This window comes from Hyaena hyaena, unplaced genomic scaffold (genome assembly GCF_003009895.1).
Source record: "Hyaena hyaena isolate Hyena2069 unplaced genomic scaffold, ASM300989v1 scaffold_945, whole genome shotgun sequence".
In the NCBI taxonomy this organism is placed as follows: domain Eukaryota; kingdom Metazoa; phylum Chordata; class Mammalia; order Carnivora; family Hyaenidae; genus Hyaena; species Hyaena hyaena.
Window position 1 is genome coordinate 181,414 of NW_024081576.1, and position 17,661 is coordinate 199,074.

At 37.6% G+C, this 17,661-nt stretch overlaps 1 protein-coding gene across 1 annotated transcript in view; it reads left to right on the forward strand.

Annotated features, from left to right (window-relative positions):
- Positions 1 to 17,661, forward strand: part of CNTN5 (contactin 5) — a 433,859-nt gene that overhangs the window by 143,806 nt on the left and 272,392 nt on the right. The window contains exons 6-8 of the mRNA XM_039221110.1: positions 7,171 to 7,307; positions 9,256 to 9,385; positions 17,316 to 17,466. Of these exons, the coding sequence (XP_039077041.1) occupies positions 7,171 to 7,307; positions 9,256 to 9,385; positions 17,316 to 17,466 (418 nt within the window). The remainder of the gene's footprint in view (positions 1 to 7,170; positions 7,308 to 9,255; positions 9,386 to 17,315; positions 17,467 to 17,661) is intronic.

The window sequence follows — 17,661 nt, forward strand, 5'->3', positions numbered from 1 at the left end:
GAGCCCTGGCGGCAAGTGGCCGCAGCCCAGGAGTCCAAGGCCCCGGCCTCGAGTGCAGAGGCCACCTGGCTGGGCCGGGATTCGGCAGTGGTCCGATGCTGGTTGGTGTCTGCAGAGCACTGAAGAGGCTGGGCCTGGGCCGAGCAAGGCGCAAGGGCTGACGTGCCTGCTTGTCGTGTGGGTGGATGCGGAGGCCCCCCTCTGTACTGGACTCCCTTAGAGGAAGAGGGCCTCACACGGTCCTCTTACACCTCTGATCCAGAACTGGAATCGTGGTTGGATATTTAGAGGACATTATCATGCATGACAAGAGAGTTCAAATACTTCAAATTTCACAGACTACTACTACTGGAAGTTTGAAAACACAGAAGAGAATAAACTCACCTATATGCCCATTTTTAAGGAGTCTATATCTTTAGTATACAAGTATCTGGAAGAACAGCACTGCGGCAGATTCTGAGATTTAACATGGTGGCTTTCATGGTTACTTTACAAACCCATAAAGATGAGTGGGCTGGGGCACCTGGGGTTTCAGTCCCTTAAGCATGAGACTTTGGATCAGCTTATGATCTAGTGGTCTGTGAGTTCCAGCCCCACATCCCAGTGTATGCTGAGAGCTGGGAATCTGGAGCCTGCTTCAGGTGTGTGTTCAGGCTCTCTCTGCCCCTCTCCCACTAGTGCTGTCTCTCGCCCTCTCTCAAAAGTAAATAAACATTAAAAAAAAAACCAACCTTTTTTTAAATGAAGGGGCTGACATACAAGACATGCTGCTAATGTTTATGGATTTTCTGGCTTTTCAAGAAATGTTTTGGGACTATAGAGCAGAACAAGAGGACCAGGGACTGGGTATAAGCAGCAGTTTAGTTGCCGGAGTCCGATCTGGCTGGGTCCAGGGGTCCCTGAAGGATGGATGGTGTCAGCGAGGGAGGGATGAGAGAGGCACGAGATTCTTTCAGGTCACCAGCCAGGCCCTCTCCCCACTGTCTGAGACTCTGTTTTATGATTTAGTGTTTGGGGGGATGGCACTGAAGTGGCATTCTGATGATAAATCCTTTTATCAGTAAAGACTTTCCAGAACATTGTTATGCAAAAGGATGGGGAACAGCCCAGAGGTGGCATTAGCATAGTAAAGGCAAAAGTTATGTTCATAGCATAATGGGAGTTATTAAGGAAAAATGGGTCTTTGAGGAACGCAATGTTGCTCCCATAACCATAAAAGAAGTTCCTACAGTAAGTTCCTTCACAAAGTACAATCATTGTATCAATGCCAGAATGAGTCACTCCTAATAGCAATTACCAAGGTGACTTGGGGGTTAGTACTCAAGCCAAAATAATTGGGTGGAGGTGGATATCGGGTCGCCATCTGATGGTAAGAGTCCATGCAATTTACCGTAACCTCATAAGGAGTTCTTACTCAACCTATGAGTTCAGAAAACGGTTCCCAACATTTAGTGGTGACTTTGTTGTATAAATCATCTTCTATAACAGCTTTCCAGATTGATCTGTAGCTCTAGGTCCCACCTCCAGGCAATGGGATCTTTTCCTTACTGCCCAATAGACTGGAAGAGGTTTTGGATAATGTGATAAAGAATTACATGTTGGAAAGACTGACTTTGTTTTCCAGATCTTCATTAATGTTAAGTATTGATGGGTCAAAAATATCACCTGACCCTAGTAGGACCTGTTTCTCCTGAAGCACTTTCTCTGTTCAGTAACCCTAGTCCTCCTCCCTGTGAAGACTCCTTTCTCAGAGGCCTCTAAGTCAGGCTCCTCTGGAGCAACCTGAAGTCCAGGATGAGCTATGCAGGCTGTGTGTGTTTCTGTAGCCCACTATGTGCTTATTAAACACTTTTGTATCATGAAAAATAAATAAATAAATAAATAAATAAATGAAAATTAGGTGAGATTAAGTGACTAATCTTGGAATATTAGTTGCCAAGAGCTTGTTTTAGACATTACTGTAACTACTAGGTACCTTACACTTGTTAACTTACAATAACCCTTAGGAATTAGTATTCTTGCTTGACAGATGGGGAAACCAAGGCCTAGGAAGGTTAATGAGCTTATTACTATATGCCCCATTAATAATAAGCTGTAAAACCAGATTCCAACTTAGAACTGGCAATGACACCAGAATTTGACTTCTAGCTATAGGATATTGAGGAACTTAGCTAAGGCATGGGATAAGAATGGATGAAAAGTAGTTAATTCCTGTCTCTTCATTTTTTATAAATATTAGAGAAAAATAAAAATCCTTGCCATTAGTTTTCATTGTTTCTTTTGAAGAGCCAAAAATTAAGTCCTCCATTAAGAGAAACCTCCGGCTGCACGTAGCCCCAGTCCCAGTGCCAGGAAAAGCCTCAGACTGTTCAAGGCTAAAGCCATCCTCAGACCGCCCTCAGTTCAGCTAATCAAAAAGAAAAAAAATAGGAACATTCCTATGGTCTGAGTCAAGGCTGGAAACTGCAGATACAAACTAGCCAATTTCTCACTGCTTGTCTGAACCCCATGTGGGCCCTTTGAACTCACCTCATAATTGGTCATTTTCAAAGGATTCTCAAAGGTCATGATTGGGTCCCACCAAAAGTAATGAACACCTCACAGACACTGAATGGTCGAAGCTGTAATTGTAATTGGTGCTTATGTGATGATGCTACATGTACTGTAACACCCCCATCCCTTACTCCTTAAAAACCCTGTTCGCTATTGTTCTTGGCTTCACCTTGCTGCCATGACACCAGCAGGCTGGGTGAGCCCCTGCTCAAGCTTGTAATAAAGACCCTTTTGTACTTGCATCGGTGCCGGCTCCTTGGAGTGAGGGGCCTAGACAAACTAAACCAAAAACTCAACCAGCTTTTCTGCTTCTGTACAAGTGCTTGCACTACGGGAAACTAAAACCTAACTAGCTCCTTCCGCTTCTGTACCATTGCTTAAGGCTGAGTTTCAGCTTTCCCGAAACTATCAGGCAGTTACACATTGCCCAAGGCAGGAGAAACCACCCTTGCAACACCCAATCAGGAAAGTCCAGCGACCACCCTCCACATTACTGAGGGAGAGGCCTGGAGATAGAAACTATAGATAGGACCCTGTTACCTAATGTTAAAGTTAACCTGTTTGTCGCCGAACAAGACCCTAGGCTCGCTGTGATTGGTTGAATTCAAAGGTATCCTAAATGTTGTAATTGGATCCCGCCAAAAACCTGATGGCGGGAACCAATCAAATGTGGTATATGTTCACATTTAAATATGAACCAATGGCAAACCTGTAACCATAGAGATCCCCTGGCCCTCCCCACGACTTGTTTACTCCTGTCTATAAAAAGGCTGCAAAGACTTTGTTCGGGGCCTCTCAGCGTCACCGGCGACGAGTGCGCGGAGGTCCAGGTTCGAACCTGCAAATAAACGACCCTTGCCGATTGGCTTTGACTCTGGTCTCTGGTGGTCTGTTTTTGGGGTCTCTCAAACTCTGGGCATTTCACTTTCCTTCAGAGTTGTGTTTCTCTATATTAGGCATGATTTTAAAAGATACTTTAGCTACTAAAATACACTATTTACCACAGAAAATAATACAACATTGTATTTCTGATTAAAAATTACATTCATAAAATTTTTTTTCAGTCCTATTTCTTCAGAGGATGTTTCTCACTTTGAGTTTGTTGTCATGAAAACTATACCATATCTATATATATTCACAGTTGATAGAAAATGAAGTTTGTGTTAATGCATAAGCAATGGATTGAGGGGGTAAAGTAAGAAGTGTTTATTAAATTTCATCATTATAGTAGCCCACTGAAATAGGATTAGCATCTACAGTTTACAGATGAGTCTTAATAAGTTTAAATAAAAAAATCATAATCACATATTAGAGCTACGACAGGGTAGCATTGGATTTATTGGATTTTAACCTACATTTACCCCCAAATTTATAATCTTTCCATTATACTATGTTACCTCTCACTGGACCGCAGCTGAGAGTCTTAATATTAAAAATGATCTCTATAGGGGCGCCTGGGTGGCTTAGTCGGTTAAGCGTCCAACTTTCGCTTAGGTCATGATCTCACGGTTCGTGGGTTCGAGCCCCGCGTCGGGCTCTGTGCTGACTGCCAGCTCAGAGCCTGGAGCCTGTTTCAGTCTGTGACTCCCTCTCTCTCTGACCCTCCCCTGCTCACGCTGTCTCTCTCTATCTCCTAGAAATAAATTTTAAAAAAAAATGATCTCTATAATTAAAATATGTTGACTCTGCAACACTTAAGATTCTAAGAGCAATGAAGGCCAACAACAATTAGAATTTATCAATTAGGGATTTTCAGAATCTCTAATAACAACAGATAATAAGCAAGAGTTTCTTTATCTACATCTGCTTTGTGTTTTTACAAATGTAACCTAGAGACTGGTCTGAGGCTCAGATGTATTACATAAATATTTGTCAATATGCACTGCATCTGGTGAGAGTGCTTGTCCCTAACATAAGTAGCCTAACTAGTTACTAGTTTGTTTTGTTTTATTCTCAGGCAATAGAATAGGCCATTTTAATTTGTAGATTTGTTGGTAGAGTGAATTTGAATATTTTAATTGCATATCTTTCTTATCCATTAGATTTTGAGCTCGCAGCAAATAGACATTTTGACATATTTATCTTTGTATTCTCAATGTTAAGCATTATGCCAATAGTGGTGTCCAATGAATGTTTGAAGAAAAGAAAGCAGAAATTACTCCTTTTTAACTTCATTCACCACTTGTTGATTCCTGTGACAATCTAATTTTGGAATCATGACTCTAAATTAGACCAATTTTATAAAGTAATACAAAATATGTTTGAAGAAATATTATTTTGATTTCTAATTTTTTTCTTTTCTACATGACACAATCTATTCTTATTTTCATCGTTCTTTCCTAATATAACAGTTCAGTAACTTTTAAAGATCTCTTTTCAAATTCTTTTTAATTCCCACAAGCTGCATATTCCAGTAAAAGTTGTAGTACATTGGGACATATCGACTATAACTAACCTCAAATAAAAACTTAAAAATATGCATATATAACTAACCAATATCCTGTAATTAATTTTATATGCTGATTGGTGTTTTCTAAAATAAATGTATATGTCATGTTGACTTTGCTTTTGATAATCTTTTGGTAGGTGCGGTGTCAAACCATAAACAATAAAAAATCTAATAACAGTTTAAGTGAGCAATAAGAGTAACAAGCTACTATGTGATTATTTTCCAAGTTACAAAGAACTAAACATGTCCAAAAAAGGCGTAGATGAGTCTCTTTTGAGTTTAGGGTTAAGAAACCTTATACGATTTAGATTGAATCTTGAATTATTAGTAGAATTAAAAGGGACAAAGAAGAAAAGTAGAACATTCCATGTGGATTTAACAATTTGAAGAAGATGCAGGGTGTAATTGGGAGACAGCAAACCTAGGTACTTGGATTATAAGGATCATGAATAATATGAAGTAGATTGGCAAAGCAAGGTAGAAAAGTTTACAGAAAGCCCCAATGAGAAAGTAGAGTTTAATACTGCTTTTGTATCTTACCATTCCTATCAGTATTTTTAGCATGCATGACAGATAACTGTAAATGGACTCATTTTAGAAGACAGGCATGAAAGTCATGAAAGATAATATTTGAAGCTCACCATGGTAAGATTTTTGCTTGATAGCTCCTGGGCTTGATGTTGAATCACAGAATATGTTCAAAGGCCTACAAATTCTGACTATGCCAGAGTAAGGCTCTTTAAAGACCAGTCTATATTACCTAGAAGACCAAGGAGCTACTAAAAACCAAATTCCCATCCAGAGATCAGGAGAAGGCAAAACATACTAGGAATACAACAAATGCTTCCAATCATTGTTTTAATCTTCCAGAGTAGCATGAAAGAATTGTATGCTGCCTGGAGTCAGAAATATCTGACTTTGAATGTGGTTTCTATGCCTTATTAACTGTGTGACCTTTTATTTCAAAAAATAATTTAACCTCTCTGAGCCAAAGTTTCCTGATTCATAAAATTAAATGTTTGTTTTCAGGATCAATGTAACAGGGATTAATTGATAACATAGTTCAGTGTCTAGGACTAGCAATTAATAAATGAGACTTCTTTCTCTCTTAGCTGTCACCCCTCTTTTAAACTGGTTAAGTTTTGGACATCTGTTGTCCCTTTAGACCCATTATTTTAGTATTCACATGCAGTTTCCTTTAGTACATCTTCTTTCCTTTCTTATTCTATTATCTCCTATAGCATTGACTTTAGACTTCCTCTAACACAATATAAACTCCTAAAAAAGATAAGAACATAGATGCTCCTATATCCTTAAAAACCTCTAAGAGTAATAAATGACTGAACAGTATGAAGTTAATGAATCAGTGATCAAAGTCCTAACTATCACAAAGTAAAATATGTTATAGGTTAATGCCAAAAAATTTCTAGAGAGAAATAATTGATTCAGTTCAATATTTTTTCATAGCTATACTTTCAGTTGTGTCAGTGTTTTTGTGGACTATTCATTTGTTTTCAGTATTTTTATTTTAAAAATTAGCCAGTGAAGGAAAGACACTAGTCTGTATCTTACAGATTGTAAACAATTACATTATTTCTTTCTTAATAAAGTAGTTTTTCTCTGTTGTAATTTTGAAAATGGTTTTTAAAAATTTTTGGAAAATGGTAGAAATATATAAAATTTTTACACGAAATGATATTTGAATTAACAAATCACTTTTCTGATGCAATTCAATTTCTTTTAGAAAAAAACAAAAATAAAAAAGTAAAGCAATTATTTAGTAAATGGCCGTTTTGTATTATTTCACCTTGTGCTAATACTACCGCAGTATTTGGAAAAAATAATGCCTCTAAGTACTTGATTCCCTACTAAGCAAGTTCTGATACCTTGGGAGACTGTAGCCACTTGCTGTAAATTGGGTAAAACAATAAGATATACTTGAGATAGCTTACAAAAGTGTTTTAAATTATCAAAATATTATCATTGTTATATCTTTTTACACAGGAAGTAGAGTTCTGTGTGCAATGCCATGTTGTGCTTCTTCCAAATACCTACACTTATGTGAACGGGAAAATATTTAATGCAAGGAATATTTCCATATGAATTTTGAATTTGGTAAAGTGTTTGAAAAATGAAATCACCCTTCTTTAATGCTTAAACTTTTACAGCTTATCCACACTGGGTAGAAAAACTGAATGACACTCAGTTGGACAGTGGGAGCCCTCTACGATGGGAATGTAAGGCTACTGGAAAACCCCGACCCACATACCGTTGGCTGAAGAATGGAGTGTCCCTCTTGCCTCAGGTACTGTTGGTAACTGTTAACCCGTTCCAGTGTAATTTTAACAGGATTTCACACAGGTTAGGACAAATTATCCTCCTTTTGTCTTATTGCAAGTCAGTTATTTATGCCTTCTAGTATAGTGAAGTGAGAAATATAACAGATATAAATAAAATTTTCTTCTTAATTACCTCATTAATTTTAGAGGAACACATTGTTACTTTCATTTTGTTCGGTCCTATAAACTCATGGGGAAGTATCAATTATTACCATAGATTTATTACTGTCTCTAGCTGATTTTATCATCTAAAGTTGATACCAAGTTGAAATTCTGAACACAGATTCTGCCCAGGTCCTGTCGTACCAAGAGGTCTCTGTCTGTCATTAACCTCTTTGGGCTTCAGGTTTCTCCTTTGTAAAATGAGGAGATTGGATCATATCTTCCCTACAGCGCAATTCAGCTCCAACGTTCCCTTATTCGAAAACCAGTTAGGCCAAAACAAAACACAATTACACAAAAGAAATACACAAATACAAAGAAAGAAAACTGAGTGTGTGAGAATCCTGAGTCATTGATTCATGGTCTCTTTCTCTCTAATTTCCTAGGGATACCAGATAAACCTTGAGAAAGGAATATGCTGGTCATATTTTCTACTTCCAGCATCCAAGTAATGTAAATTCTACTGGCAGATAATACTTCTGCAAAGTGAATGGGTTGATTTTGAAAGTTATGTAAATTTATTTGGCATCTCTGTTGATAGGTAAACCACTGCTCACTAAAGCTGAAAGAATCATTTGCTTGGCATTAGGTAGAAAAGACACCTGATTGTTGAACAACATTTTAAATTTCAAATTTGGTTTTGAAATGTACTCTTGACTTCAGTTGACCTCAATTTGCATATGCTCAGTTTTCTGACTTCTATATTAAATTTTATCTGAAAATGAGTTTATATTTTTTGATCAGTAATTTTATACAGAATCCAGTTGGAGGGAGGTTTTTAAAATTTGTTTTAGTTTGTCAGGAAGTGAGAAAAGGTAAACTCCTGATCAGATTATTAAAAGAAAGGGATTTTGGGGCGCCCGGGTGGCTTAGTCGGTTAAGCGTCCGACTTTTGCTTAGGTCATGATCTCGCAGTTCGTGGGTTCGAGCCCCGCGTCGGGCTCTGTGCTGACTGCCAGCTCAGAGCCTGGAGCCTGCTTCAGTCTGTGACTCCCTCTCTCTCTGACCCTCCCCTGCTCACGCTGTCTCTCTTTCTCTCTCCTAGAAATAAATAAAACATTAAAAAAATAATAATAAAAGCTTTAAAAAAATTAAAAAATAAATAAAATAAAATAAAATAAAGGGATTTTTTGGGTTTATTCATCGATTTTGAGAGAGAGAAAAGGCACCAATGGGGGAAGGGCAGAGAGAGAATCCTAAACAGGCTCCCCACTGCCAGTGTGAGCCCAATCCAGGGCTCCAACCCACAAACCATGAGATCATGACCTAACCCGAAGTCAAACGTTTAACTGACTGAGCCACCCAGGCACCCTTAGCAAAGGGATTCTTGGTTTGACCTGAGCTGTTTTTAACTTTGATCTTACTTGTCTACAGTCACAGTTTTTTCCACATGTGAACCCCTTCGTCTTACGTAAAATGAATTCACACAAAACCATCATCTGCTGATTATATTTTATAGGCTGAGCTAGTATACCAAAAAAAGCCACTCAGTATAAAAACAAAATTGAAACTAAACTCTTAAGAATTGCTACAGGAAAATGCAGTTATGATATCTTTTCTGACCAAGAAATAGTTATAATTTACAAAAGAGATTTTACCATAAAATAATGAACAGTAAATTTGTGTTGCTAACTTGTCAAATAATGCTCCACTGCATTCATTGGAGACTTCTTTTCCTTGGTCTAGAAGAGAATCACCGCAAAATCTGTATGATTTATTCACTTTATATATATATTTTTTATTTTATTACAGAATAGGATTGAGATGGTTAATGGAGTATTGATGATCCACAATGTGAATCAGTCAGATGCTGGAATGTATCAGTGTTTGGCCGAAAATAAATATGGAGCTATTTATGCGAGTGCTGAGCTGAGGATTCTAGGTACGCAATCTAATTAAATAAATAGGAAAAATGTGTTACTTCTTTTCATGCTCTAATTCTTACTATACTGAAGTTTTATGATGTAATTTTAAAAACCTAGTTTATGACTTTAAAACAAGTAATATGTTTTGCTGATATATGTTTTTAAGCTTTTGGGGGACAAGTTTACATTGGGTACAGTTTGTCCCATAACTTTTTTATAAGGTCTTTCCAACTTAAGTTTTAATATGTTTACACGCTATCTTTTTTATGGTATATAAAAATCATCTAACAAATATATTAACTTTCATAAAATAATGTCTTGAGGGCAGAGGATCATACTGTAGATTTCTAGCAGTCTCTCCCTGCTTCCATAACAATGTTTAATATTTACGCACACAGCTCTTACTTACCAATAAGCATGATAACATTCCAAGGGAAAGGCAACACTCTGAGCCAGGTAAAGCACCCTCTATCATTGGGTATCAACCATTATTATCTTTATGTGAAAAGGAAAGCCTTTCTGAGGCTAAGCCCCACTGTCTCAGAGGGTTACACCATTGATAGTAGTGTAACCACTACTAGCACTTCACTAGTTAAGTACTACAAGAAAGATTCCATCCAGTGGAATGGGCTAGGCAATCAAACATGGTTGGGCTACTGGAATGGATTTTATTTTTTGCATTCCAGTTTCCTAAACTTTGCTCTGGGATATATGTAATAGAAAGAAAGAGACTTGAGCGACCATAACTTACTGTCTCCCAAAGTGGGTAGGAGCCCACATGTACTTTATCGATCTGCACTAAAATTCCCAAAGCACAATATTAACAGAAATACCCAAGATCCCAGGAATCTGGGAACTTACCATTTACATATTAGCTAAGTGTAACATTCTATAAATCACCTTACTGAATTATGAATGCTTGCACTTGGAATTTCTCCACATTGTAATAAACCCACCCAAAGTCAATACAGGAGCTGAAATTTCCATCTCCTACAGCATCACCAATCAAATATGAATGTACTTTCATGTCAGCTTACACTCCAATATTTCTGAATGAAAAAGCTAATTCAGCCTTAATTGTTTACATTGCTAAAGAGACCGTCTTTTTCCCATTAAATGTTCTTTCCTGTTTTTTCAAAAGATTAGTTGCCCATATATTTGTGGGTCCACTTCTGAGTTCTCTATTCTATTCCATTGATCTATGTGTCTGTTTTTGCACCCCTACCATACTGTCTTGATGATTGCAGCTTTGTACTATAGCTTAAAATCCGAGATTCTGATGCCTCTGGCTTTTATTTTCCCCCGAACATTACTTTGGCTATTTGGGGTCTTTTCTGGTTCCATACAAATTTTAGGATTGTTTATTCCAGTTCTGTGAAGAATGCTGATGTTATTCTAATCAGGATTGGACGGAATGTGTAGATTGCTTTGGGTAGTATCAACATTTTAATAATATTTGTTCTTCCAATCCATGAGCATGGAATGTTTTCCATTTCTTTGTGTCTTCTTCAGTTTCTTTAATAAGTTTTCTACAGTTTTTAGCCTACAGTTCTTTTTCCTCTTTGGTTAGGTTTTTTCCTAGCTATTTTATGTTTTTTGGTGCAATTATAAATGGGATCAATTCCCTGATATCTTTTTCTATTGCTTCATTATTGGTGTATAGAAATGCAACTGATTTTTGTATGTGGATTTTATATCCTATGACTTTGCTGAATTCTTGGATCAATTCCAGCAGGTTTTTTTTTTTTTTTGTGGAGTCTTTCAAGTTTTCCATGTAGAGTATCATGTTTTCTGCAAAAAGCTAAAGTTTGTCTTCTTTGCCAATTTGGACGATTTTTATTTCATTTATTGTCTGACTGTTCAGGCTGTGACTTCCAACAATATGTTGAAGAGGAGTGGTGAGAGTGTATATCCCTGTCATGTTCCTGATCTCAGGGGACGAGCTCTCAGTTTTTCCTCTTTCAGTATATTAGCTGTGGGTCTTTCATATATGGTTTTTATGATGTTAAGGCATGTTCCTTCTATCCTGACTTTCTTCAGAGGTTTTTTTTTTAATTAAAAAAAGATGGTATATTTTGTCAAACGCTTTTTCTGCATCTATTGGCAAGATCATATGGTTCTAATAGTTTTCTTCTATTAATATGGTGTATCACATTGATTGATTTGCTAATATTGTACTAGCATGCAGCCCAGGAATAAATCCCACTTGATCATGGTGAATGATTCTTTTAATGTACTATTGAATTCAATTTGCTAGTATCTTGTTGAGAATATTTGCATCTTTGCTCATCAGGGATATAGGCCTGTAATTCTTTTTAGTGGGTCTTTGGTTTTGGAATGAAGGTAAGGTTGGCTTCATAGATTGAGTTTGTAAAATGTCCTTCCATTTCTATTTTTTGAAACAGTTTGAGAGAATAGGTATTAACTCTGCTTTAAATGTCTGGTAGAATTCCCCTGGGAAGCCATCTGGCCCAGGACTTTTTTTTGTTGAGAGATTTTTGATAACTGATTCAAATTTTCTATTTCTTCCTGTTTGAGTTTTAGTAGTGTGTGTCTAGGAATTTGTCCATTTCTTAAAGATTGTCCAGTTTGTTGGCATACGATTTTTCATAGTATTCTTTTATAATTGTTTATATTTCTGTGGTATTGATTGTAATCTCTCCTCTTTCATTCGTGATTTTATCTGAGTCCTCTCTCTTTTCTTTTTGAGAAGTCTGTCTAGGGGCTTGTTAATTTTATTTATTCTTTCAAATAAGTAGCTCTTGATTTCATTGATCTGTTCTACTGTTTTGTTTTTTTTTTTCAATTCTATCTTGTTTATTTTTGCTCTAATCTTTATTATTTCCCTTCTTCTGCTGGCTTTGTGTTTTATTTGCTGCTATTTTTCTAGCTCCCTTAGGTGTAAGGTTAGGTTGTATATTTGGGATCTTTCTTGCTTCTTGAGATAGGCCTGGACTGCAATGTCTTTTCCTCTTAAGATTGCCTTTGCTGCATCCCAGAGGGTTTGGATTGTTGTGTTTTCATTTTCATTTCTTTCCATGTAACTTTTAATTTATTCTTTAATTTCCTGGTTAACTCCTTCATTCTTTAGTAAGATATTCTTTAACCTCCATGCATTTGGGGGCTTTCAAAATGTTTTCTTATGGTTGATTTCAAGTTTCCTAGCATTGTGATCTGAAAATATATATTAGATGATCTCAATCTTTTTGTACCTATTGAGAGATGTTTTGTGACCCAATATGTGATCTATTTTGGAAAATGTTCCATGTGCACTTGAAAGAATGTGTATTCTTCTGCTTCAGGATAAAACGTTCTGAATACATCTATTAAGCCCATCTGGTCCAATGTGTCATTCAGAGCCATTATTTCCTTATGATTTTCTGCCTAATTGACCTGTCCATTGCTATATGTGGAGTATTAAAGTCATCTACAATTATGGTATTATTATCAACAGGTTTGTTTATGCTTGTGATTAATTTATTTATATATTTGGGAACTACACTTGGGGACATAAATATCGACAATTGTTAGCTCTTCCTGATGGATAGCCCCCTTAATTCTGATAAAATGCCTTTCATTCTTCATCTTTTGTTACAATATTTGTTTTAAACTCTAGTTCATCTTGAGGCACCTGGGTGGGTGAGTCGGTTAAGCATCTGACTTCAACTCGGGTCATGATCTCATGGTTCATGAGTTCAAGCCCTGCATCAGGCTCTGTGTTGACAGCTCAGAGCCTGGAACCAGCTTCAGATCTGTGTCTTCTCTCTCTCTGCCCCTCCCCCACTCATGCTTTGTCTCTCTCTTTATCAAAAATGAACATTAAAATGTTTCTAAAAAATAAAAAATAAAATATAGTTTGTCTGATATAAGTATGGCTACTCTGACTTTCTTTTGGCATCCATTAGCATGATAGATGATTCTCTATCCCCTCATTTTCAATCTTCAGGTGTCCTCAGGTCTAAAACCAGTCTCTTAGAGGCAGCATATAGCTGGTAGTTGGATCTTGTTTTTGTTTTTTGTATTTAAAAAAAATTTCTATAGTTTATTTATTTTTGAGACAGAGAGAGACAGAGCACAAGTGGGGTAGGTGTAGAGAGAGAGGGTGACACAAAATCTGAAACAGGATCCAGACTCTGAGCTGACTGACAGCACAGAGCCCGACACAGGGCTTGAACCCACAAACTGTGAGATCATGACCTGGCCGAAGTTGGATGCTTAACCAACTTAGCCACCCAGGTGCCCCTGTTGTTTGTAATTTTTTAACCATCTGATACCCTATGTCTTTTGATAGGGGGCATTTAGTCCATTCATATTCAAAGTGATTATTGAAAGATGTTAATTTAGTGCCATTTGGTTATCTGTAGATTTCATGTTTGTTGTGATGTTTTCTGGTTCTTTGTAGTCTTTGCTGCTTTCAACTCACAGAGTCCCACTTAGGATCTCTTGCAGGGCTGGTTTAGTGATCACAAACTCCTTTAGTTTTTGTTTGTTTGAGGAAGTCTTTATCTCTCCTTCTATTCTGAATGACAGCCTTGCTGGATAAAGGATTCTTGACTGCATATTTCTCCTATTCAGCTCTTTGACTATTTCTTGCATTCCTTTCTAGCCTGCCAAGCTTCAGTGGAGAGGTCTGCTACTTAACCTTATGTGTCTATCCGTGTAGGTTAAGGACGTTTTGTCCCTAGCTGCTTTCAGAATTCTATTTATTTATTTATTTATTTATTATTTATTTATTTATTTATTATTTTGCCAGTGTCACTATGAAATAACGTGGTGTTGACCTGTTTTTGTTGATTTTGAAGGGAGATCTCTATGCCTTTTGGACCTGGATGCCTGTTTCTTTCTCCAGATTAGAGAAGTTCTCAGCTATAGGTTGTTCAAATAAATCCTCTACCCCTTTCTCTCACTCTTTTATTTCTGGGACTCCTATAATACAGACATTGTTTTGTTTCATGGAATCTCTTAGTTTTCTTTCTCCCCTTATGATCTAGTAATTTCCTTCCTCTATTTTTTTAAGCTTCATTTTTTTCCTGTAATTTTATCTTCTATTTCACCTATTCTCTCCTCTGCTTCTTCCATCTTCTGTCACTGTATCTAGTTTATTTTTCCTCTCAGTTATAGCTATCATTTTTTACTCCCCCCTGACTAGTTTTTGTGTCTTTGATCTCTGCAGCAAGAGTTTCTCTGGTGTCTTCTATGTTTTTTTCAAACCCAGCTATTAGTCTTATGATTGTTATTCTGAATTCTTGTTTTAGACACATTTTTAAAATATCTGTTTTGAGCAATTCTGTGGCTGTGATTTCTTCTTGACCTTTTTTTGGGGGGGTAGAATTCCTCTGTTCTGTCATTTTGGCTAAATTTCTGTCTTTTGCATGTCTTAAAAGCTTATTATGTGTTCTGCACCTGAGAGTACTATTCTATGAGGCTAATTTCAGAGAAAGAGAAATGAGAATAAAGAAGAAAGAGAAAAGATAGAAAAAGAATGAAAATGCCTGATTAAATATATATATGTAATATATATACATATATGAGTAAGAGTTGACTAAAATTAAATCAGAAACTATTAGCCTGATCTGATTTCAAAAGAAGAGGGAGGAAATAAATAAATAAAATAACAAAAGAAACAATTTGTCTGTTGGTGCCTGGGAATATGGTGGCTGTGCTGGTCTGGAGGAGAGGCTGGCTTCATTGGGTCAGTCAGTCTTGCTCCAGTAAATAAGAAGTTGCCAGGCATGGAGGGGTGGGGTTTGGATCAAGCATATCCCATGTCCACTGGGGACTGCTGTGCTTCTCTCTGAAGTCCCACCATGTTGATGCTGAGGGGAAAAATGGTGACACTCCAGTCTCTCCTTCCCATACTAAGTACCTCAACCCACGCTGTTCAGGCAGTCAGCTTGTCCTGCTCCACAGTTCTCCCGCACCTTCTAGGTGCCAGGCTGGGATTCACAAACCAAAGCCTTACAGCACCCAGCTCAGTACAGCTTTTCTCCCTTGTTTCAGAGTAGAGTCTCTCCAGCCAGCAGATAAAAGCCCTCTGGATGACACCTGCAGAGTCTTTTGTCCTAGTGGAGGCAATAAACCCTCTTCCCAAAGTACTACCTAAAGCAGACTATTCTCTCTCAGTGCACCCCAGAGATTGCCACATGGCTCTGTGGACTCTGGGGTCAGCTTCTTCCTCCCCAGGAGTGTACACCATGGCCCCTGGCCTCACTCTGCAGAAAGTCATGCACTTCTGAAACTTCCAGGTTTCAGCTCCAAAATCTGCTTGCAAAAAAGAAACTGGCACTCTCCATATTTCTTCTTCCCCAGTCTGTGATCCAGGGAGGTTTCCCTCTTGTGCTAACTCAATGCTGTACTTTCAAAAACCTCTCTCTTTCTCTTCCATTTTATCTCTCCACAGAAAAGGTGCCATCCCTCCCATGCTTATGCTGTTTTATATCCCCCACTTCATATACATACACTTATATCCTGCCAAGCTGTCTCCCTCTAACTGTTGAAATCTTTCTGCCACTCTGCAGATCAATTTTCTGGGTGTTCCAAGTGATCTGACCTCAATACAGCTGTGTTTGAGGGATGAGGAAAATCCCAGTTCCCCTATTTCTCTGCTGTCTTAACTCCTTCTCCCTTTTTTCTTTCAATTCTTAACCACTCTCAGTTACATACACATATCTTTTTTTTTGTTTTATACATACCTTTTAAGATTGTTGTGCCATGCATTATTGCTGGAGGCCGGCTCTGGCACGTCCAGGTGTCCCTGAAGGATGGACGGTGTCGGCAAGAGAGGGACTTGAGAGAGCCCCAGAGATTCTTTCTGACCAGCATGCAGGCATCTCTGCTCTGACTGGGGCTCCACTTTATTTTAAGTTTTTGGAGATGGCACAGAAGTGGCATTTGCCTTAGACAATGATTTCTGACAACAAACTTCTTTGATATGTAAGAATTTCCCAGAAAATAGATTTGTAGAAGACTCATGCATAACCTTTATCAATAGTCATTGAGGTAGAGGATTTAGATGCTTATCTTATAGGGAAGGAAGGCTTCTTTAGCATACCAGAAAATGTTTTTAGCATAAGAGGGTGAAGCTACTTCTCTGTGAGCAGGGGTCAAAAACAGGTCTTTCAGGAGATACCTATGCTCTCATAATCACAAAAAGAAGAAGTTCCTCAAAAGGTTCCTTCACAGGGAGTAGTCAGCATAAACAAAGCCAGAAAATGCTTCAGGCAGAAACAAATGGGTGGGGGTAGATATTTGCCCTTAACTCTAAATTAGGCTCTTTGCCTCAGGGCCAGACTCAAGCCCCCTTTATTATGTAAGTCTTGGAGCTGCAAGACCCTTAGGAAGAGCCTTTTGACAATCATCTTTGGAAAGGCAAGGACATGCCTTTCCTTATGATCAATCTGTGTGGGGAATATCGGTCTGATCTGGAATATTGTGAGACCTGGTCAATACCAGCAGCCTCATTTCCAACATGAGCCAGTAGTAGCAGAAGGAGATACCAGTTTCCTTGCTGTGACTGCCATCCAGAGAGGCTGGTGCGGCTCCCGGCACATTATGCTGCTGTATAATGGATGTAGAATAATTATGAAATATCCATGAGGTTGTCAAATTGGTTTAAATAAATGCCTAAAATATAGTAGACTTGTAGACATATCAAATAAACTTGCTTGCCAACACCATCACCTTTTGTTCAAGGTGTTCATATTAGTCTTTCACAATTAAAATTGATAATCATAATTAAAACATGTCATTTTTTGGAAATAGTCTGTAGACCCCACATTATAGGAAACCATTATCTGCTAATAATTATAGGTTTAAATTTTGAGTTAGTGCCTTTTGCATGTGTCGATATCCTGGGGTTTTCTTAGAAATGTATCCCAGAAGAGTTGCAAAATCTTGATTAATTTATTGTCATTGCTTCTGGTAGAATTAACATTTTCTTTTTCATAGCTTCGGCTCCTACTTTTGCACTGAATCAAATGAAGAAAACAATAATTATTACCAAAGACCAAGAAGTCATCATAGAGTGCAAACCCCAAGGCTCTCCAAAACCAACAATCTCTTGGAAGAAGGGAGACAAAGCCGTTAGAGAAAATAAAAGGTTAGACATCTATTTCATAATTCAAACTCTTAACATCAAACTTTTTATGAAGTTACAGTTGATAAGAATATACAAGGAAGAGTTTTGCAGTAATAGTGAACTATATTTCATGAACAGACTAAAATACAGTTCCATCTATATAGTGATTTAAAAGAATTTAAATTTCTATTTCAATATGATCAGATTTCTTTGCCT